Below are 24,329 nucleotides of genomic sequence, written 5' to 3'. Positions count from 1 at the left end.
GTACCTTTGTACTCTTGTTTATTACTCAATCCCAACTCAAGCCTTTTGGACAAATTACTTTGTTGCTCTATCTTCCTATTGCTATCCCCTTCCTAATCTGTGAAATAATAATTAACAGTAGCATATATGAATATAGTCCTTTAAGGTTTGTAAATAATTTGCATTTATTGTCTTCTTTGGTCCTTACAACTACCCTATAAAGGAGGTGCTATTATTACTCTTATTTTACAGATGAAGAAGGTGAGGCAGAGAGAGTGACTTCCCACAGTCACATAGCTAATAAGTGTTTGAAACAGGTTTTGAACTCCTGGTTACAAAGTCTGGTACTCTAGACACTGGACCACCTACTTGCCCCTTCTGTCTTGAAATGGCATTCCTTCCATTTTACAAATAATAATTCAAGTCTACTCTGATACAAGATACTTTGCTACATTAATTTTCTTCTTCTAATCCACTTTGTAAATCATAAGGTACTATATAAACATAAATTGTCTATATTAGTTATAGCTCTTTTATTATTGTAGAAGTGTTATGGCAATTATTTCAGGGGAGTCATAGACCTCTTTTTACAATCTCCTAAATTGTCTTGGGCTGGAAAAAATATCTCACCCTGAACTTTCGCTGGCTTTGCCACTACAGAATTTGATTCGATGCATTATTTTAAAGTTGTTTGGATGGGAATGTTCAGAGAGTTTGGTTGTGTTGCTGCCTGTGTACTCTGCCATCTTGGGTCTGCTGCTTCTAAGTCTCCTTTTAATGAAGTCTAGCCTGGTTACTCTAACCCCCAGTGATATCTCCTTCATCAGAATTCCCATAGCAGTTACTATCTTTGCTTTGACATATAAGCACATATACTCAGTGCATTGTTGCAGCCTAGAGAAGCCTGAGGCCATACCTTGGGCATCCGGCTGGCTCTTTCCCATGTGTTTCTTTTCCCTAGCATAGGTGACCCAGAAGTGATCCTCAAGGACCTTTGAGGAGTGGCCACTTTGGGAAGTGAGGAACTCCTATAATCCTAAATCATAACTGACTGGTAGCAGGAAGAATTTTCTACAACTACATCCTCTTGGAGAAGATAACCATCTGAGCCCAAGCCATGCCCTAGTTTGGCAGAGGAAATGGAACTTGAGGAATTTGTTTAGATAGTGCAGAGAAGAGGTAAAGGCAAATTTTTTTTTGTTTGCCAATCCCATTAAGTATTTCACGTTTTAATATTTTAAGTATCACCCTCCAGGAAGAATATAATATGAGTGAATGTTGCATGTTTTAGGTCTTTGCCAATACACGCTTAAGAGAGTCTTGTGCTTTAAGAGTTTCTTTTGTATGGAGGAAATAAATAACTGTCCACTATATATGTGTGTGTGTGTGTGTGTGTGTGTGTGTGTGTGTGTGTGTGTGTGTGTGTGTGTATACTGTACATTGAATACTTTTCTACTTCCTTTTGAAGAGACATAGACATGAGCCATAACTAAGTTGTAAGTAATTTTTTCTGGGGCTCTGGTGGGCAGATGTAAAGAGGCAACAAGAAAAAAGAATACAACTTTTCCCTTTAGAGTTCAGACTGAAATTTTAGAACTGACCCTGGGAGTGAGCCTAGAGCTGGGGCCTATTATTGGGAGAAATGGCCTTAGGTTCCTGGCAGAAGAGGATCTTTTGTTACATACTCTGATCTCATTGATTATTGTTTATTAATATTATTATAATCAGTGATTAACTCATTGATCACCAGCAAATAGTTATTAGAGAAAAAATGTTTGGAGTTTTATGTTTTGGTGAATTTCAGTTTTGTTGTTACTTATGATGAATTAATGGATAGCTAGCTAGCTAGCTAGCTAGTTTCTTCTTGAAAGTGTTTAGGGCATTTTGAACAGATTAGGTGTCAAGCAGCCCTGGAGAGGAAGCAGAAAGCATTATCATCCCCAGTTTATACTTGTAGTTTCTCAACAGAGGTACAGTAATGTTTTTGTCTTCATCTTGGACTGGCTGAAACATTCTGACTGAAATGGCTGGTTACTTATTTGGAAGAAACTTATTCGATTTCAGTTTAGCCCAAACAGCTGAACTTTTATGCCCATAGATGTGGCCAAAGTGATCCACATGGAATCAGTGAGTTAATAAATCTGTTCCATTAGAGCAGTTGATGAAAGTATAGCGAATCCTCACCAATTTGAACCATTGTGGGATGGGAGACGTAATTGCGCGGGAGGAATATATGTCTGAATTGTCAAAAGGTGTAAATTACAAAATAAATGCAGTTTTATTACTTTTGGCTATTTACAAATATTTATAGTAACTCACTTCAGGCTAACTTGCGAGCAGCCGGCGTGATATGTGACAGAACGGTGAAGAAAAAGGGGGAAGGGGAACTGGAGAACAAAACATTGGGCTAGACAAGTCTGAGACTGATGCTCATAAGACTGGTTTATTTTCAGAGGTTACAAGATTATACGGAAAACAGCTTTGTACCATGAGAAATGATCTACAAGTGCTAATTGATAACATAAATGATCTAAGCAGCTAAAGATCCTCATTTTCTCATGAGAAAGTAATTTTAATGCCAAATTTCATATCTATTGTTTCCCTGCCCAGTTCTTAGTATTGTCTGCCCGAGTCAGCCATCTAGTCTCAAGGCTGGGCGTGAGTAAGAGCTTAGAATCAACAAACCCTAACAAACAGAGCTAGGTCAAGAGTCATGGGAGCGTTTATCCAAGGCAAGCCTCTATACATACTGACCCCTAAAGTCTATAGAGATTTTCCATAAGGATTCGGGCTCCCACACTAACTGAATGTTTATCAGGTCTCTAGGTAATTGGTTTTAATAAAAGTTAAGAGTGATTTGTATCTTATCAATTATCTGCATATAAAAAATTCTGAAGTACTTCAAGGTGATTGCCAATAATTTTTTTTCCACCTGGTAGTTTTAAAATGCTCTCCCCCCATATCTTCCTTACTATCCATTCGATCAGCAAACCCTTTCTTCTTAGATAACACAATGGAAATCTTTTGGTTGCAATTATTGCACACGGAATTATTATTGTTATTATTATTTTAAGGTTATTATTGACTCCTTTTAATAGTGATTTCAGAGTTTTCAAGGTATCTTCCTTGTAGCAATCCTGTAATATGGGTATCTTAATTTTACAAATAAGGAAACTGAGGTGAAAAGAGGGATAAATGACAGAATTTAGATTCATACCCAGGCCTTTAGACTCTAGCTCCAGTGTTCTTTCCCGCACCCTCTTGATAAATTATTGAAGTTTTGCCCTTGCCGGAGTTCTTAGAAGAAAGTACCTCAAAGATGAGAACTAGAACATTATCACTGTATTTTATATAGAGAAAGAGAGACTGACTCGCAGCTATGAGGCCTGATGACTTAGTATGGTCACAGACTGACTCAGTAAGAGGTTGGAGATAACTCCTGAATCTCTCCTCCCTTTCCCTTATCAAACCAATAAGTTATACTCCCATGTGATGTGAGTACATACAGTCTTTATTTTTTAGTTCAAGTTATATTGCTCATATTTGAAAGTTAAGATGAGTAATTTCTAATATTTTAATGTCTTTACTTATTCCTAATTTTTTTCAACATTTTCATCTGTTTATAGACATATTTTCCAACCATCGGTGTGCGAGCCTTCATCTTTGGTCTTTCAGAATTTATTCAAAATGAGAAATTCTCTTATTGTAAAAGGAAAATGAATGGTTAGCATTTCATTGATAACCATCTTCATTTGTTGATGGTTTAAAGCTTTCTTTTCTCTCAAGGGAGAACAGAAAACACAGCAAAAACAATGAAATTTTTCTGAGTTTCTTAAGTTTAAGATGAGATGCCCAGAAAAGTCAACAAACTTTGCAAAAGTTTCAGTGCATTGAAATGTTTGCCAAACTGATTGGAAGAACAACTCATCCTGGAGCTATTATTGGCACAGCAAACAGTGAAGACATTCAGATTTTATGCTGTTTGCTTTATGATGTTGCTGGAATGAGTTGACATCATTGGTGGGGGTTGGAAGAAGGAAACTCCACAGCTCCTGAACTAGACAAGAGTTGTTTGTTTGGTTATTGATTTAATATTTGAAAAATCACACTGAAGTCAAATTTCAATTATCTGTAAGCCAGCTCATCTGGAAAGTGAAATCCTGAGATGCTTGACCCTTTGTAGCTAATAATTTCAAACTCCTTTACTATTGTGACTAGAGTTAATAACAAGGAGCATAATAGATGACTCTCAAAGCCTTTTTTTTAAAGTTTGTCATTTGTTGGTGACTTCTAGATGAATAAACCATGATTACAGAAGTCATTTTGTGTGACCAAATGTTTGAACAATCTCTAGCCTACTACATATTCAATCAGATGTATGTGTGGTATCTGAAGAATGTGATGGGAGAGTATGCCTAGGTTGAGCAGGTAAATAGTTGGAACATTTAGAACCATCTGCAGGGTCTAGGCATTCCTCTAGAGCAGGTTCCCCACCTCTACTCTAGAGTTTGAATCTGTTCTTCGAGATCCACTTTGAGGCCAGGAAGGATGCTCAGGCAGAAGGACCTTGGGGGGAGAGTGTTTCAGTTCTGGGGCACACCAATAAATTCCAGTGTGCTCTGAAGTGAGCACTAAGTTTGAAGAGCTTGATTCACTATGGACCATGTGAAAATTTTCCAAGTGGATTAGAAATCTCAGAAAGAGTTAGCACCAATCAATCCACTAGGGCTTCTTGAGACTTCAGGGCTGGAACAGACATCCTAAAATGACTTTGAATTTAAAGTAAGTTGTTTGGCAAGTTGTTGTCTACCCATCTTTTATGGTATAGTACAAAAGCCTTTTCTATGAAGTTTAGCCTGATTACTATGTCCCACAGTGCTGTCCTCTTCCCTTGATTACCAATAGCATTTACTATCTGTATTCCTCGTTTGACACATACGCTGCCTGGCTCAGTGTTGCTGGTTGTCTTTTCTCTGTATATACCTTATCCACCCAAACTTTGGTTTTGGCTTTTTGGTGAGGCAATCAGGGTTAAGTGACTTGCCCAGGGTCACATAGCTAGTAAGTGCCAAGTGTCTGAGGCTGAATTTGAACTCAGGTCCTCCTGACTCTGAGGCCAGAGATCTATCTACTGTGCCACCTAGCTGTCCCCCCCACTTTTTTATAAGTGTTAATTGGTAGGGGACAACTTGTCCTAAGAATTGTAGTATCTTAGAATGTTAGAATTGGAAGAGATCTTGGACAGCCTCAACTTTCTGAGTATGTAGGCCCTTCTTAAAGTCCAAAATTTTGTGTTCTCTCATGTGACCATAGTTACCTGTTAGTATTTATTGAAAAAATACGTGATGATGAAAAGTTATTCTAAACTCAGTACCAGTTTCATCTAAATCAGGATTTTTCAAAACTAAAATTATATTGATGTCTTTTGCTTTTATATCACAGTCACTTCTAGTCACCTAGAGGAGAGAGGAGAGGGAAGGAAGGGGAAAGAAAAGGAGGGGAGAGGAGAGGAGGGGACTCTAGAGGGTTCTAAATGTTCCAGCTATAAACTTGCCTGAGGTTTTGAAGCATGACCTAGGCATACCTTCCATTATGCTCTTCAGATAGCACATACACATCTGAATGAATATTTTTAGTCACCTAGAAATGATTAATATACACCGCAATATACTACTCTCCACCCAGTGACCCACTGAACAATGAGAAACAGTTAAACAAAGCCAAAAGACATTGTTGATATACAAGAGCTTGTATACCATTATGAATCCTTAGTCTCAAACTTCTTCAAGAAAATGAAACAGCTAGATTTCTTCATCTCTTCTCCAGGAATAAAATTCATGAATACCTTTCAATGAATTTGCATTTTATTAATCACAACAGCATTTACACAGTATGAAAAAATAGTAATTCACAGATGTGACATTATTCAATCTACAGAAAGCATATATTTTTTATTTGTTATTCTGAGTCATTTAATTGCGTAGGCCTTTGCAATAACCCCACATCATCTCACAGGTGTCCAAGATCTAAAAGTTGAGAACCAGTGATCCATTTTATAGATGAGGAAACAGTTTCTGAAAAGTTAGATGATTTGCTTAAAGTCACATAGTCAGCTAGAGACATAACTGAGGCTAGAATCTCTCTCCTAATTTTCATTCCAGTGGTTTTTCTTGGTGTTCCTCCATAGTCACTTTTATATAGTAAGCATTCAGCACTTGATTAATCTGACCCCATATCACTGGGACAGTCTCTGGTATCACCTTGAGAATTTGGAAGGAAAAGTAGTAATACCTCATGGATACTACGTATTCATTCTCATGATTCTCTTGCGTGTTCATGCTCTAATATATATGAGTGGGCTGTGTGCCTAGGGCTGCCAGAGGTATATATTTCAGGGCCTTGTCCTGGTTTGGATGCTCTGCTGGTGGCATAATGCCCTGGACAGTCACATGGTGACTAAAGGAAAGGCACAAATGCCTGATTTTCACTTTTCTCTCTTCCTTTTCCCTACTCCAGTCTTTTAGACTAAACTAAAATCTGTTAACTTCAAATGTGTGGAACCTATTAGTTCTCTTACCTTCCTTGCTGGCATACAAAACTACTTTCAGTCTAGTATGTCTGGACAATTCCCATCAGTTTTAAGATGCTCCAACATACTTTTCTTTATTATCAGACATTAGCTGTCATATAACATAGTTGTCAATTTCATCTGTCTAAAATTTTTTGTGCTACACTTCATTGCATGTGATTTTATTGGAATAATGAATTGCCAGTGAGGACACTCCCTCCACCAATGTAAAGCAGAACATGCCTGCCTGGGGTCATTATGTGGTTGTGTCTTGTCTAGGATAATGAGCCAGTATGTGTAAGAGGTGTTTGAACTTAGATTGTTTTTTTTTTAACTTAAAGGCCAGCTCTCCATCCTCTATGTCATATCACATCTCATTATTATTATTATTACTTCTAATAATATGTAGCATTTATATAGTGCTTTGATGTTTACAAATTGCTTTACTTACATTATCTCATTTGTCCATCCCTTCTATTTTTGTAATGCTTTATAGTTTTCATAGACATTATCTCATTTTATTTTTATCACCTTATTGACTAGCCAGAGTAGGTGGTATTATCCCCATTTTAAAAAAAGTGAAACTGAGGCTCAGAGAGGTGATTTGCCCAAGAGCATATGACTAGTAGGTGGTGAAACTGGCTTTATTCCGGGATTTTAGATTCCTAGGTGTTGTGATCTGTTACGTTATGTTGCCTCTTTAATAAATGAGGCATGTCAGAGGCAGGGCTTTAGACATGAATGTTTTGAGTATATGTATGTGAAGGACAGTAGGATGTCAACTCCTTGATGTCAGGAATTGTTTTGTTTTTGCCCCATGATTGAGGTATATTTTGCTGCCTCAAATTATCTTCTTCTGTGTTATCAATGAAGTAATTCTTTTCATCATTATGTTAACAGAAATATTTAATAAATTGATTCCTGAAATGGAGCACATTCATTCAGTTAAGTTTAAAAGGGTGAAGTAAGGAAAGGAGGAAAGTATGGAAGAAGTAAGGAATGAAAGAAGAAAGAATGAAGGAAGAAGGAAGACTGAGTGAAGTAAGGCAGAAAAAAGGAAGGAGGGAAAATGGAAAAAAGGAAAGAGAAAAGGAAGAAAGAAGAGAAGAAAGGGTGTCTAAAGATTAGATCACAGAATCACTTAAATTATTTTATCCAACAAAGCCAGTTGGAATTTTCTGATCCTAACACAATCATTATAGCTTACTTTGGGGAAATGCAAATGTTGCCCTCCTAAGAACATCTTCTGTGGCTCTCTATAGCGCTTTCCCACATTCCTGTCTTTGACAGCAGATTGTCTATTTCCCTCTTCCCCTGGAAACAGATGGAGTATCACTCACAGGAGATGGGTTAGAGCACCACGTTGCTAACTTGGATCTTTTATTTTCTGAGTTATGAAATATTCATTTAAACAATGGGCCAAACACTTCTGGTCAGACTTCTCATTTAAGAAAACCATTTATTGTGTTCTAATCTGTATGTTTAAGTAGCCTCACCTTAGAAGCAACAGTAGTAGTAGTCCTTACTGCCATAGGGCCGCAGTATCATAACATTATAAGAGCAGCTAGGTGGTGCAGTGGATAATATGTGATGTCTGGAGTCTGGAAGACTCATGTTCTGAGTTCAAATCTGGCCTCAGACACTTACTAGCTGTGTGACCCTGAACAAGTCACTTCACCCTATTTGCCTCAGTTTCCTCATCTGTAAAATGAGCTGGAGAAGGAAATGGTAAACTACTCCAGTATCTTTGCCAAGAAAACCCCAAATAGGGTCATGAAGAGTCAGACAAGACTGAAATCACTGCAGAACACCATCACATTATAGATTTTGAGTTGGAAGGGGGTATTATACATATGTAATCCAATGTCCTCATTTTAAAGATAAGGAAACTGAGGCTCAGAAGCTCAAATGACTTGCCCAGGGTCACAAAGCTGGTAAGTGTCAGAGACAGGATATGAACCTAGCTCTTCCTTAAGTTTAACTGTGCATTCTAGCAGGCTGTTTGGGGAATTACTGTTTTAGGCAGATAACATGATGTGTACCAATAAATGAAAGGTGAATGTATCTGTGTATTACATAATAAAAGCAGGATTAATATCAGTCATAAAATATACATTGACACTTCAATAATAATTAGAATAATAATGAATTATGTAGTACTTACAGGTTTACAAAGTATTTTACAGCTATTATCTCATTTGGTCTTTACAACAACCCTGGAAGGTGGGTACTATTATTACCCCAATTTTACAAATGAAGAAACTAGGGGTGAGAGAAATTAGGTGACTTGCTCAAGGTCACACAGCTTGTACATGTCTCAGGCTGAATTTGAACTCAGGTCTTCCTAACTTCAGGCCCAATTGACTGAGACACCGAATTTCCTCTTGAGTAGATGTATGGCATTAGGGTAGCATAATATATGGAAAGCATTTTGGATTTGGAGTCAAAGGATGTGGATTCAAATGCTGGCTCTGTCACTTGCTATCCATATAACTTTAGTCAAATCCGTTCAACTCTCTGGGCTTCAATTTTTCATCTATAAAATAAGAGAATTGGTCAAGATGATCCCTAAGTTTCTTTCCAGCCTTAAAACTATATTCCTATGTCCTTAGGACCTCAAATATATACCTCCAGAGGCCAATGGGAAGCTTAAGGGGTGTAATGTGGTTTAGCACTTGGTAAGCTTTCAATTTATTTCTATATGTAAGTACTAATTATATCATCTCTTGCACGTAGTTAGGCACCTCATAATTGCATCTTCTAGCAAGGTCCTCTGATTAACAGTGATAGGAACCAAAAGAAGTTCAATACATAGTTATTAAATTATAGGCTACCTTCAAGCTCATGGTTTAACTTTGACTCTCATATTAATTAAAAGCTCAAACAGCTCTCTGTTTTTGGTTGTCATGGTGTTACTGAATTTACATTGATTCATTGATGCTTTCTAATCAGTCTGCCTTGTGACTCAGAGTATGCACTGGGAGGCTTCATGATTATGGGAGTGATCTGTAACTTTTATTTTAAAATAATATTGTTTTTTTTTTTCCTCTGTGCAAAAGTAATTGGTCTTTATGGGGACTGAATGCATAGACTTGTGCATCCTTCTCTAACTGCATATATTATTTTAGCCAGTAAATGCTGTTCTGGTTTAAAAATGCCAGCCATTGAAGCTTTTCTCCCCACCCTCCTCAACTCCCCACTTTTTTTTAAAGAAAAAGAAATTGTGTCAGTGTGAAAATGGCACATTCCATAATGAAAATGTTATGTTCTAAAATGTCGGACAGTATAAGGAACATAAAAGAATTGGATATAATTAAAATAGTTTTTGCAACAATTTTTTTTGTGTTTAAAAAATATGACTTTGCCCTTTTCCTTAAGTTTTCAGAGCAATGAACATAAAAAGTAGCCCATCCCCTCCAAAAATAATGTCATGAGATATGTTTATAGAACTCTGCAGCCAGTTTTGAATTTGTTTCAAAAGCCCAGCTGCTTGGGAGGACGCTTCTAGATTTTGTTAGTGAGGAACCACTATTTTAGAATTTGGACTGTTTGTTTGGTTTGGTTTTTCAGTATCCTTGTACCCTTGCTTTGTGCTCACAAGGATCGTATTTCAGGGCTTCAGTTGGGTAAAGGATAAACTGGGATATGTGGTCTTACTTGAGAGTGTCAAGAGTCACTTGTAAGCAACTCTTACCTGCTGGGGGCTGCAATGATCTCCTTGTCCTTTCATATTCTCACTCCATCCTTCATCTTGTATACTATCTCTCACCTTTCTTCTTTTTTTTCACTCTTTGTCCATTGATATTTCCACATATGCCCTGTTCTCTCATGTTCTTTGCCACAGTCTCTGTCTCTCTCTTTCTCTCATTCTCACTCTCTCTCTTGTTCATTCTTACACACTGGTTCATGCATTCATTAGTCCATTGCTTCTTCCAGAGTCATTTGTACTTCTACCCACCCACTTCCTTCTACCTTTCCTTTATAGTCACTGCCCTTGTATCCTAGAAGGGAAACAATCCAACCCAAGGTCATTGATTCCCAGTCTTGAATTTGTGACTTTTCCTTCCTTTTCCATCTCACTGCCCTAAAATAAAATTATTTTTTAATCATAAGATCATAAATTTAGAGCTGAAGGAGACCTGAGACATCATCTAATCCAACTATCTCTTTAAAAAATGAGAAGTGTGACACCCAGAGAGATTAAGATACCTGACCAAGTATCACATAGGTAACAAGTAGCAGAATTGAAGCTCAAACCCAGATCCTCTGACTCCAAGTCCAGCAGTTTTTTTTCACGGTGCTATACTACAGTTTTTACAAATTTAAATATTATGTGTCATCCGGAATAGTTAATGTCAGTAAGAGGGCTGAGGATGGCTCAGAAAGGAGCATTTGGATATCTCAAAGTTCCCAAAAAAGTCAGTGATCACTAGATCAGGAGCATGAAGATTGTATCCATCACCTTGCCTAGAATGTATTCTCTTTATTGTGTCAGGTTAGTTGGTGAAGTGGGTGACATGATAGGTGTCTGGGCAGAGATAAAGAAACAGGGAAAATGGAAATCTGGAGGCCTAATGGCCAATGTAGATTTTTTGGGGCTATATTTGCTAGAAGTAGGGGTAGGTAACCTATATAGTTACACCAGAACTGAGAATTGTAGTCTGTTTTATTAAAGGTCTCGAAGAAAAAAAGAAGTCTGTAGCCTACTTCAAAATATTACAGTTAGCTGAGCCAAATTCTTTTAGTCAAAAAATTGTAGGTTCAGAAATGATCTCAAAGCCTCTCAAGGCTAAGTCATGCTTTTTTTCTTTGATTTTTTAAAAAAAAATAATATATTACTTTATTTTTTAAAAATTTATTTATTTTTAGTTTTCAACATTCACTTCCACAAGATTTTGAGTTGCAAATTTTCTCCCCATTTTCCCCCTCCCCCCAACCCAAGATAGCCTGCATTCTGATTATTCCTTCCTCTAATCAACTTTAATAAGTCCCTTATGATTTCTCTTTCCTATTTACTTTTTCATGTTTCTCTTGAGTCTTGTATTTGAAAGTCAATTTTTTTCTTTAGTTCTGTATTTTTTTCTCAAGAACACATTAAATTCCTCTATGTCATTGAATATCAATTTTCCTCCCTCACTGATTACACTCAGTTTTGCTGGGTAGGTGATTCTTGGTTTTAATCCTAGCTCCTTTGACCTCTGGAATATCACATTCCAAGCTTTCTGATCCCTTAATGTAGAAGCTGCTAAATCTTGTGTTATCCTGATTGTGTTTCCATTGTACTTAAATTGTTTCTTTGTGGCTGCTTGCAATCTTTTCTCCTTGACCTGGGAATTCTGGAATTTGGCTATAATATTCCTGGGAATTTTCCTTTTGGGATCTCTTTCAGGAGATGATTGGTGGATTCTTTCAATTTCTATTTTACCCACTGGTTGTAGAATATCAGGGCAGTTTTCCTTAATAATTTCTTGAAAGATCATGTGTAGGCTCTTTTTCTGATCATGGATTTCAGGTAGTCCAATGATTTTTAAATGATCTCTCCTGGATCTATTTTCCAGGTCAGTTGTTTTTCCAATGAGATATGTCACATTCTCTTCTATTTTTTCATTCTTTTGGTTTCATTTTATAATTTCTTGATTTCTCATAGAGTCATTAGCTTCCATTTGCTCCATTCTAATTTGTAAGGAATTATTTTCTTCAGTGAGCTTTTGGACTTCCTTTTCCATTTGGCCAATTCTGCTTTTTAAGGCCTTCTTCTCTTCATTGGCTTTTTGGACCTCTTTTACCACTTGGTCTAGTTTATTTTTTAAGTATTTTAAGTATTTTTTTGGGTCTCCTTTAGCAAGCTATTGACTTGTTTTTCATGATTTTCTTTCATCACTCTCATTTCTCTTCCCAATTTTTCCTCTACTTCTCTTAATTGATTTTCAAAATCCTTCTTGAGATCTTCCATGGCCTGAGACCAATTCATATTTTTTTGGAGGCTTTGGATGTAGGAGCTTTGACTTTGTTGTCTTCTAGTTGTAGTTTGATCTTGTCACCAAAGTAAGTTTTTATAGTCTGTTTTTTTTCTGTTGTTTGCTCATTTTCCCAACAAATTACTTGACTTTTTAACTCTTTGTTAATGTAGGATTCTGCTTCCAGTGTGGAGGGTATATTGTCCCAAGCTTCAGGGCTCTTATGCAGCTGTTTTCAGAGATATTTCTAGGGACCTGCAAATTTTCAGTGCTTCCAAGGTGGTATCATCTAAGAGAGATGTTTATTCCTCTCCTGGACTGTGCTCTGGTCTGTGAGTGACCACAAGCACTCTTTTCCACCCTGGAAGTGTAAGGAGCATTCTCTTCACTGCTGCCACAAGCTCTGCTATGCTAGTGCTACTCCTCACCCCAGGACTGTCACCCAGGACTGAGACACAGATTCAAGTATGGGCAAAGCAATAAAATTCTGCCTTAGTGCCAGCAATGAGATCTTGTGATCTCCTTCTGATCACTTATTCAATCCCCTTACCATATGTGGGCTGAAAGCTCCAGAAGCATCTGCTGCTGTCATTGCCACCACTGCTGCAGCTGTTGCTGCCACCATGACTGCTACTACTGCTTCTGTTTCAGGGCTGTGCTGAGGTTGGAGCTGGACTGTGATACTCTCACCCAGGTCTGACCAACCTTTTTTATTGACATTCTAAGTTGTCTTTGGCATTTATGGGTTGAAAAGTCTGGAAACTGTCACAGTTGTCAATGATTCAATCCTCTGAGGCCTGCTCTGGGTTTGCTGGGGCCTGGTCTGTGTTGGTGCAACTTATGTTGGAATGTGCTCCTCTCTTAGCCTGGTGCAACAGACCTTTCTTGTTGACCTCCCAGGTTGTCTTTGGTTGGAAATTTGTTTCACTCTGTCTTTCTGTGGGTTCTGCTGCTCTAGAATTTGTTTAGAGTCATTTCCTGCAGATATTTGAAGAGGTTTGGGGAAGAGCTCAAGTGAGTCCCTACTTTTACTCCACCATCTTGGCTTCATCCCACCCTTTGATTTTTAAAATTTAATATTTATTTACCATTTTATAAAATTTAATATATGGATAATTTAATATACAATAACATACTGTTAATAATTTATTTAATACCTTTATTTTTTCAGATATTTTACTAATCACTCCCTCCCATCCCCCATTTATTAAATTTTTTAAAAATCCCTCAGAACAAAAATCATACCCATCAATATATTGTTACATAGTCCAGCAAAAACAAATTCACACTTTGACTTTGTCTGAAAATGTGTCTCTTTTTAAATTCAGCGATATATCGCTATCAGGAGGTAAGTTGATATGTTTCATTTTCATTCTTTTTGACTCATAGTTTTGTCATTGGATTAATCAGATTTCCAAAGTTTTTCGAAGTTGTTTTTCTCAGTAATGTTATTATCCTTGTGTAATTTTTTTCTCATAGCTCTGTATCCTTTACTCTACATCAGTCTTCTCAGTCTCCTCTGAAATTGTCCATTTAATCATTTCTTAGGAAATTGTAATATTCCATCACATTCATATATTACAATTTGTTTTGCCATTCCCCTGTACAAGCATATCATTTTAGTTTCCAATTTTTGGCTACCATGAAAAGAGCTGATATGAATATTTTTGTACAGATAGGTCATTTTCTCCTTAAATTCTTTGAGCCATGTAGGCCAACCCCATCTGTGAACAAGGATCACCTCTATAGCATCAATGACCAGGGATCCTGCTTCTCCTTGAAGACCTCAAGATCTCTGATCCTCTAAGTAGAAAGACCCCATTCCTTCTCAGGCAGTGCATTCTATTCTTACACAGATCATTAGGGCATCTTTCCTGACATCAATCCTCTCTTCAACCTGATGCTCCTACTTTTGTCTTCTGGGGCCAAAAAAAAGTCCAACCTCACTTCTACATGGTGAACCTTTAGGTAATTGTAGGTAATTATTGCATTCCCCTAAGTTTCTTCTTCTTAAGGTTAACCATCCCTAATTCTTTCACTTGGTCCTTACGTGATACCACCTTTCATCAACCCTATTATGCTCTTATTTACCCAATCCAACTTCTAGTTTCCTTCCTAAATATAGCACCTAGAATTGCTCATTTGTTTCTCAGTTGTTTTCAGTCATGTCCAACTTTTCATGACCCCATTTGGGGTTTTCTTGGCAAAGATACTGGAATATTTTGCCATTTCCTTCTCCAGCTCATTTTACAGATGAGGAAACTAAGGCAAACAGGGTTAAAATGACTTGCCCAGGATCACTAGCTAGTAAGTATCTGAGGCTAGATTTGAACTCAGGAAGAGGAGTCTTCCTGCCTCCAGACCTAGTACTCTATTCATTGTGCAACCTAGCCTCCCCTAGCATATAGAATTGCACATAGTCCTCCAAATATACTCTCATGAAGACAGAGTATGATAGAACTATGATTTCCTTTGTTCTAAACACTATGCTGTTCTTAATGGAGCCTAAGATAACATTAGCTTTTTGAACTTGTATTGTGGTTACAATCCACTTTAACCCCAAGATTTTGTTTTTTCTCCATTATGGAAATTTTTGTACATGAGAACAATTTTGAGTTATACTTTTTACACAAATCACATAGGGAATTGGCCTAGGTGATATCTAAAGTCCCTTTCAGCTTTGTGCGGTAGATAAATAGACTGTTGTAAGGACACAGTTTTCTAGAATATATAGGTTTGATTTGGAGACCATGTCAACAGATGCATTTAGCAATGAATGAATATCTCTTTTTGTAATATGTTTCATAGATGAATAATGAAACACAAACAAACAAACACATACAGACCTTAGAATTTAGTTATGGTGAAATAGCTCACAACACTACCTTTGGACAGATTGTATTATTTCCAATTGTGGGCAAATTATCAGTGACCTTCAAATCATAGCAAAAGATATTAAATGGCTCTTTCTTTAAAGTGCATTTGCCCTTATATACATCATGAAAGTTGTATTTGATGTGTCCTTATATAAAAACTTCTGAAAGTGAATTAACTGGTTTTAAATTGTGCATTAAGGAAATCTCAAAGATCAGAGGAAGAAACACGTTTACAAAAGAATGGAAAGTCAAGAAAGGGATGTATGGAAAGTTTTTTAAAAAGTGTGATTGAAATCATTTCTATATTATATGAAGCACAGAATTGCTCTCTCTGTTGCTTAAGATATTTTTAATAATGTGCATTTCAAATGTATATCCTTCCTAGACATAGAACATGATGCATTGTTATGGGGATATATGCTTTCAGTTCATGTTCCAGTAGCAGAAATGGGTTGTCTGATTTGGCTTCCCTTGTGTCCTGTGTCATATATTTTCAAGACAAATGACCAGCTTCAAGGTGGTTTTTTTCTATGCAAAAGTTAATTGGCTCACATGGAGATCCAGGTGATGTGTGCATTCACAGTGCTTTGGCTAGTTGAGGTAACTACGCCAAAAAATTGAACTTGAGATAATGTGTCAATGGAGAAAGAGTGCTGGATTTGGAGTCTGAGGATCTGGGTTTGAATTCGGGTTCATCCATTTAGTAAAACATCACTTAACCTGTTTGTACCTTGGTTTCCTCAGCTGGGAAATGAGGGAGTTGAAGTAGATGGCCTCTAAGTTGTCTTCTCTCTCTACAACTATAATTTAATTATCCTTAGCTTTAATTCACTTTAGATTTTCAGTGGAAGTATTTGATATTAGACAAGATGGAAAGAGAAAACGAGAGGGAAAAAAAGTCAAATGATTTGGAATAACACCTATGCATGTTTGTATGCATTTATCTTTTTACATAGCTGTGATTTCATCTGTATAGGGAGTTCCTGGTGAGGAAATTCTTTCTACCAATGCAGATCACCAACTATTCTGCAACTTGTAGTTTTGAGGAGTTGACTAGGGTAACAGGAGGTTAAATGACTTGCTCTGGGTCATATAGCTAATGTGTGTCAGAGGAGAGATCTGAAAATGAGTCTTCTTGCCTCTAAGGCTACCCCTTTGTCCAGTTTTCCATGATGCTTCTCATCCAGTTTATGTTTCTATGGCTCTTTTCTCTGGAGAACTCAGTGCCATTTTATATGCCCACCTCACAAATGTACTCACTCTATGGTTCTGGCTGAAGTTTTCCCAATTTGGGGGAGCAGGAATGTGCTGAAGCCAGCATATTCTTGCAGAAGTAGTGGCCAGAACAGCTGCACAAAAAGTTCAGGTTAGTAATCATGGAGTTGAAGTGAAAAAATGGTGTCTGGAATATAAGTAGGGTCAAAACTAGTCACTCAAAAAGTATTTATTAAGCATATACTATGTGCCAAACACTGCGAAGTTCTGGGAAGAGGATTTTTAAAAAAGGCAAAATCAGTATCTGACTTGAAGGAGCTCATAACATGTAAATAAGTAGGTATGATGAAAGGCAATCTCACAAAGAAAGGCACTAGGACCTATAAAAAGGGGAGGGACTAGAAAAGGCTTACTGTAGGAGTCAGGCTCAATAAAACCCAAGGAAGGCTAGTGAGATCAGTAGATCAGGCTCCAATGATCTAACATGGAGGCAGCCAGGAAGAGTTTGGGTCTGGCAAAGATTTCTCTAAGTATTTTGCACTCGTTATTTGGTGGGTCCATGTACCTTTTTTTTCTTTTAATCTAACCATAAGTATCTAGTTCTGCTCTTTACCTTCCTCTAAATTCATCTCAACTGGACAGCTCCCACGCTATAAGCAGTTGCTTTCCATGGCCACTATTGTCTTCAAGCAATGCTTTCTGACAAAGTCCTTTTGCAATAGGTTCAGGAAAACTTTATCATTTTGTTCTGAAGAAGCATGGGCTCAGAGTGGCCAACTGATTGATTACAAATAAAAGCATTTTAACAGCACATTCAAGAATTTCTCAGGTCTTTCCTTTTTTTTTTTTAATTATCAGAATCACAGAATTGCATTAGGAGGGACCAAAACCAATAAATGAAAGGATACCTATTATGACAAACCCAACATTAATCTCTGTTTCTCTGTCTCTGTCCATCTCTCTGTTTTTCTCTCTGTTTGTCTCTTCCTCCTTCCCTCTCTCCCTTCCTCCCTTCATTCCCCCCCCCCTTTTTCTTCTTTCCCCTTTTTCCAACCTTTTTCTGTTTCTGTCTCCTGGAAATCATTAATATTGACTTTGTAGCACATAATCACTTTTTCATATAAGCTATTGCTGGGTTATATAAAATAATTCTTTATTGAATACTTACCTTTTATTTAAGAGAACAAATTGAGAAAACAAACATAGCATTTTATGTATGTTCAATTCAACAGATATTTGTTTAGTGCCCATGTGATGCAGAGAACTGTGCTAGGCACTAGGAGAAATACAAATATTAGATTTAATATGGTCCCTGCCTCTAGAACATTAGCAATCCATAACACAAGCATTTTTGACCAACTACAGAGTGGAGTGTTAGAACACTTGGCTTGGAACAAGAAGACAGTAGTACAAGTATCTCAATACTTTTGTGGCTGGATATGTCACCTTGCCTCTCTAAGCCTCAGTTTCTTCATCTGTAAGATGGAAGTAATACTATTTTTACTGCTTGCCTCATAGAGTTGTTGTGATTATATGCTTTTTTAAAACCAGTGTTATACAAAAGTGAGTTAGTATTTTCTGCTCTTATGTGTGGCTAGAATCCAGTTAACAGTTTATCTAAAAGTTATAGTAGAACTGTATTTGATTGAAAGATTGGGTGATTGTGTTTATTTTTGTTGCATTCTTGGTACAGGGCCATGCTTGGTGCATGCAGTGAAATAATTTATGTAAAAATTTTTATTAATTTTTTCATACAAGACTAAATCATAGAAGATATAACCTTTTAGCATATGTAAAGAATATTGCTAGGCAGTGTTACATAATGGCTAGACTGCTGACCTTGAAGAAAGGAAGACCTGAGTTCAAGTCTTGCTTTTATGTTACTAGAGTGAAAGTCACTTAGTAGCTAAGATGACAAATTACAACAAGATGCTGGTTCTGCATTGGCACCAATGGTTCTCTAGGACCTATGTAAATCTCAAGCCTAGACTTTAAAAAAAAAAGGAAAAAAGAACATTATTCATGACAATAATATTGCAAAATGAATTAAATACTAAGACTCCTAATTCATGGATTTGTAACTCTATTGGACCTCAGATCATATAGTCCAACCTCTTCCTTTTATAAATGAAGAAACTGAGTCCCAAAGAGGAAAACTCACTTTGCCCAAGAAGACGCAGATAGTAAGTAGCCTAGCTGGAATTGGAACACAGGTCTTATGATAGAAAATCTGACATGCTTTTCACCATGCCACACTGCCTCTCCTGCCTCTACTCATTTCTTCAAAGCTATTTTATAATATGTCATATAACCTCCCTCCTCAAGCTTAATTTGTGTTTCTACAAATTCGATTTAATAAATATGAATTAAATACCTACTGTATGCAAGGCACTATAGTTAGGGGAGAGAAATGGTACAATGGTACAAGTGATAAAGTCAGACCTGTGCATTAAAGACAATTAATTTGGCAACTTTGTGAAGGAGTAGTTGGAGTTATCTTGAACTAATACTCCATGACCTCTTCCCCCTACCCCCACCCCAGCCATGGGAAAAAATAACTGCAATGAAATCCATACAAAGAAGTTTCTTAAATAGAGTAGAGCTAGATTTGTACTGCCTCAAGTGAAATTTGACAAAATGGTAAACTGAGGTAAATCTCTGAGTAAGGTAACATTTATTAACATGAGCATGCTACCTGCCAAAAAAATGGTCAATGGATTACTGCCATTGATGCCAAAGACCCCAAACAAAAGGTTTTGAGTAGTACAGAACAAAGAACAGAATCATGGGATTGAGTACAATCCCATAACTGGTTACAAAGCTGAGGCACAGGGAATGGCATGATTGGTCAGAAGTTTGGTAGTGGGGGCTGGCAATGGCCTCCCATTCTTCTCTTATGAGACTAAGGAGTGCTCACTGTTTGAGTCTAAGTGTGAGATAGTGAGTCTGATATTTGGATGGCAAACCAGACATCTTTGAAGGACAGTTTGTAAAGATGTCAGGTCCAAATGCTCTTGTGTTCACATGCATTCTCCAAGGTTAGTTGAATTCCTTGAGGCAACAAAAGGTGATTTTTTTTCAACTTAACAGGCCAGTTGAACTCTGAACTAAGCTCAGAAACAAAAGAACAAAAGCAGTTATTTGGACAAAATCAATTACTTGTAAATAGAGTCAATAAGAAAATGATACAGGATCAGTCTTAATCTTCTCAGGACCAAGCTAAAATGTTTGACCAGAGAATGCCTGGAATTACAGAAGAAAGCCCTTTAGTATGTTTTTTAAAACTTTATTAATATGTCTTGTTTTTATATTGCCTAAATTTTTCCCTATATTATTCTCCTTACTTCTCCCAGAGAGCCATCCTATGTAACCAAGAAGCTTTTTTAAGAAAAAAAGAGGAAGAGAAAAAAACATCAGCAAATCTAACATATACACACTCATAAATCAGGAAATGTATGTAATGTTCCACTCCTGTGGACCTCTCAGTACTAAAGACAGCCTTTCCAAGGAATAGCATTAAAAAGCAAATATCTCCTTTTCCTTTGGACCGATATGCTCCTCATTTGGTTTATCTTATTTGTTGTAAACCTTGTAAACCTTGCTAAGCTTTATTTGTTTCCTTTTAAAGAGGAGTAGAACCTTCTAAGAGGAAAAGCTTTTAATGGCTCTGAACCAATTGCCAATTAAAAATACATCGTTGAGTGTTGGGCAGTGTTGGTCTCTTCAGTGAAGAGAGAAGGCATCTTGACCTGCTGGTTACAAGTACTTTTTTTGAGGAATGTAGCTGCTGAAGTTAAGAGGACTTCTACATTAGTAATCCTGATTATGAAGGAGTTGAGAGGCATTTGGTGTAGTGGGAAGAATACTGGATTTGGAGGAAGAAGTCTTGACATCAAATCTTGCTTTTGCTACATGATAACCATAACCTTAAGGAAGTCATTTGACCTCTCTAACCTCAGTTTTGTCAACTATAAAATAGAGTTGGGCTAGAAAATCTCCAAGATCCCCTTTAACTCTAAAAACTGATCCTATAAAGCAGTGGGGCTTAGTAGGGTAAATAACATTTATCCTTATAAATAACAATATTTATCCTTATTAGGCTAAATAAGAGATTTTGAATTTAGTAAGCACAGGTGCTAGAAAAGGTGCTTATTAATAAAAGTCAGCTTTACATGGAGGTGAAGTAGGTGGCCACCTGCATAACACCCTGATTTCATAGGCAAGGGAAAGGACCTACCACTCAAGGAAGTAACTTCCCTCGGGGTTCCATCTGGGAGTTGAAATGATTGTGCCTTGAGGGCAAAGCACAACAATAAAATGTATTTTAGAAGAAAAAAGAAATACTACCTACCATACCTCCCCCTCTGCTGATGCCAAAAATGTCTTTAAGATACAACAAAGCCTTTCATTCCATGATCAGAAATGAAGATTTAGAAGAAGATTAAGGTGGTGGGTTAATGAAAACTACTAAATAAGAAGTAGCTTTTGGGATTTATACAAGAAAGCCCTTTTGTGCCTGCTCAGGTTGTTCTGGCCTGCATAATTCTGGATTAGTAAGAAAAGAGAGAAATTCCAGCTAAGGCCAGCCATTGGCTCTCCTTCAGTGTGAAATTGAGGGGGCTAATCCTCCCATTACATATATAACTTAACAAGGTAAATTTGATGTCTTTAGACTCAAACACATGAATTTCTTTGGAAGTCCTATTTCACTATGTTCCCTTTCACAGAAGGCACAGCTTCTGCTGAGCACTCACAGTTCCATTTCCCATCTGTGTCTTGCAGATACAGCTACCTGGAATGCTTCCAGCCTGCTTATATGTAATTAGATGCCTATGTAGGGTTTATTTTGGGCAGCTAAGTGGCTAGAGCACTGGCCCTGGAGTCAGGAAGACTTGAGTTCAAATCTGTCCTCAGACACTTATTAGTTGGGTGACCCTTGGGCTAGTTACTTACCCTGTTGCCCCAGTTTCCTCATTTGTAAAATGAGCTGGAGAAGGAAATGGCAAACTACTCCAGTATCTTTGCCAAGAAAACCCTAAATGGGGTCATAAAGAGTTGGACACAAAATGACTGAACATTGGGTAGGTTTAGTTTGTTAATGACTTTGAGATCCTTAATGGAGATTGTTTTTCCATTTGATAAAGATCTGTGGAGGAATTCCTTATATTCAGTAATTGTGTTAGTTTGGATTAAATTTGTAGCTCTAATTTAACATGGGAGTTTAAGCCTGACAATGACATCAGAATCACTGATTGCTATGATTTGCAGATTACTGGCAGCCAGTGGTGCCAATGGTTGTCAAACTCCCATGTCATAATGCCATATAATTACATGTTTACGTAGTACAGTCAGGTGAACTTGAGTTTAAAACATACTACCTGAATTGTGTGGCTTTGGACAAGTCACTTGAACTCTCTCAATCTCACTTTGTGTATCTGAGGGTCTTTTTCTTCCAGTTTGATTTTTTTTTTTTATTAAAGGGACTATCATTTGAATCACTTCTTAAAGAGGCCTATTCGCTGACTGGGTGTTGTCTCACTCAAAGTGAGAACCTGAAAAGACCTTAACTTAAAAGGGCCAGCGTCTCTCACTGCATCCTAGGCCATCTCTAGTCATTATGATGAATATCTGGCCACTGGACCCAGATGGCTCCGGAGGAGAAAGTGAGGCTGGTGACCTTGCACAGACTTCCTCACTCAAATCAAAGTCAATTGCAAGTCATGTCATCATCTCCCTGATGTGATGGTTTTCTTTGAGAATTAAGGACAAACACAACCTAATATCACCTACCTCACAGGGTTGTTGTGAGGATCAAATGAAGTAATAGTAAAGCGCCACGTAAATGCTAGCCATCATCATCATTATTGTTATCATTGTTGAAACTCTCCTCCACTGAAGTACCCTTCTAAAGTCTCCTTATAGTATAGAGATGATTCTTGGATCTCCATGTTTATACTGATGGAGAATCAAGCTTTGGCAGGTACCACCAAGCTGGAAAAACTTCAATTACAGATCCCCAAGTGGACAATGTCTGTTGTATGAAGACCAGCTGAGCTGAATTAAGAGAATCATGACCAGGTTGGTTGCAAAGTGATGGATTTTTTTGGCTAAAATACCACCCACAGGGATGTAATCTGAGATTCTTGAAGTACTGAAATGTGAAAGTTGAAATGCCAATTAAAAATTTCTCCTATTTATACTTATTCTGTTCTCTAGTTTAGGTTTTTTAGAGATAATATTACCTTGGATGATTTCTCCTCTTCTGACTCTATAAGGCAAGGTGAAAATTATTATAGGCAATTCTTAGTGTACACTATAAATTTACTGCTGGAAGTGACCTTGGAATATATTAAATCCAACCCCCTCATTTTATAGATGAGGAAACTGGGGCTTATAGTAGTTCATGTATTTGCCCAGAGTCAAATAGTTAGAAAATATCTGGGGCAAGATTCAAACTCAAATCTCCTTCATTTCAGGTTTAGCAGTCTTTCCACTGTACCACTTAGCTGCCTGAAAGGGACCTCTGAAGCTGTCTATTCCAACTTGTAAATGAACAGCATCCCCTCTACACCACCCCTGAAAAGTGATCATCCAGTCTCTCTTAGAATTCTTCCTGTTAGGGGGAGCCCACTAGCACTGAAGGCAAGCCATTCTGCTTTGAGATAGCTCTGCTTGGTGGGATATTTTTCCTTACAATAAATCTAAATCTGCCTTTCTTCAAGAAGGACATGTTGGTAGAATGGGATGTGACTTTGCAGCTGTTGGTATCGCCAACTTAATAAGTTTTCTAGGAAGCAAAATGGAGACAGGAGTGGTGGATGTGAGGTGAATAAGATACCAGACCTGAATGGCTGGAGCTTTGCCGTCTTCAGAGATTTACAATGCTCTTCATTTTCTCTGTTGCCATCTTTCACTTGGACAAATTAATGTTGATCTCACCCATTTCTCCAGTTCTTTCTCTTTGTTATAATCTTGGAACCCTTTTCTCATGATCTCCAGTTGTTACAATTTAATGACTGAGAAGCATTACAGTTAATGATCACTATGTATGTGCTTGATTTTTTTTAAACCACCCAGGAGCTGAATGTCACAAGCTGCAGTGGTCCCAGACTGAAAGGGGATAAGCTTCTTCTCTATGCAAGTACATTTTGCAACAGGTTGACCGTAGTGGATTTAAGTTGGAGTGGGGCTACGGATCTGGGCGTGTTAGCTCTTGTTGAAGGAGCTTCAAGGTACAGTATCAAAAATTATTCGGTCTTTCCCCAAGTGCAATAGTAGCCTTTCCTTTTCCTGTGACCAGTATCTGTAGAAAGAAAAGAGGACACCATCTTACTGGTTATTTTCCTCTAGACACCTTCCTGTAGCTTTCTAGTATCTGGAAAATGTGGTACTCAGTTTTTGACGTAATACTTTAGATATTGCCTGAAAGAGTATGGTAGAAGTATACCATGGCTTTTTATTCTATTCTTGTGTTAATGCAGTCTAAAACCATCTTTGCTCTTTTGGCAGCATGTCACATTGTTGAGTCATATATAACTCCCAAACCAGGAAGAGGGATAGCTTAGTTCTGTAAATTCCTTTGTCCTCCTTGGATTTAAAAAAAAAAAAGGGCTTCCTGTAAACTCTTGAGTAACCTTAAGGTCTGGAGGCTGAAATAAATGAATAATTGCAACTTGCAAATATTCCCTACACCTGATTTAAGCCATTTTTTGCAACCATAGTTAACCCTCTTTT

At 37.4% G+C, this 24,329-nt stretch overlaps 1 protein-coding gene across 2 annotated transcripts in view; it reads left to right on the top strand.

Moving 5' to 3' along the window:
• The window catches only part of LOC110194586 (uncharacterized), a 186,410-nt gene that overhangs the window by 97,305 nt on the left and 64,776 nt on the right, over window positions 1–24,329 (top strand). For both annotated transcript variants that reach the window (XM_020967006.2, XM_020967010.2), the window contains exon 8: window positions 23,673–23,827. In XM_020967006.2, the coding sequence (XP_020822665.1) occupies window positions 23,673–23,827 (155 nt within the window). The remainder of the gene's footprint in view (window positions 1–23,672; window positions 23,828–24,329) is intronic.

Source organism: Phascolarctos cinereus, unplaced genomic scaffold (genome assembly GCF_003287225.1).
Source record: "Phascolarctos cinereus isolate Bilbo 61053 unplaced genomic scaffold, phaCin_HiC Scaffold_4;HRSCAF=312, whole genome shotgun sequence".
Lineage (NCBI taxonomy): Eukaryota > Metazoa > Chordata > Mammalia > Diprotodontia > Phascolarctidae > Phascolarctos > Phascolarctos cinereus.
Note: the sequence above shows the minus strand (reverse complement) of the source record. Positions and strands in the feature narration are given on the sequence as shown.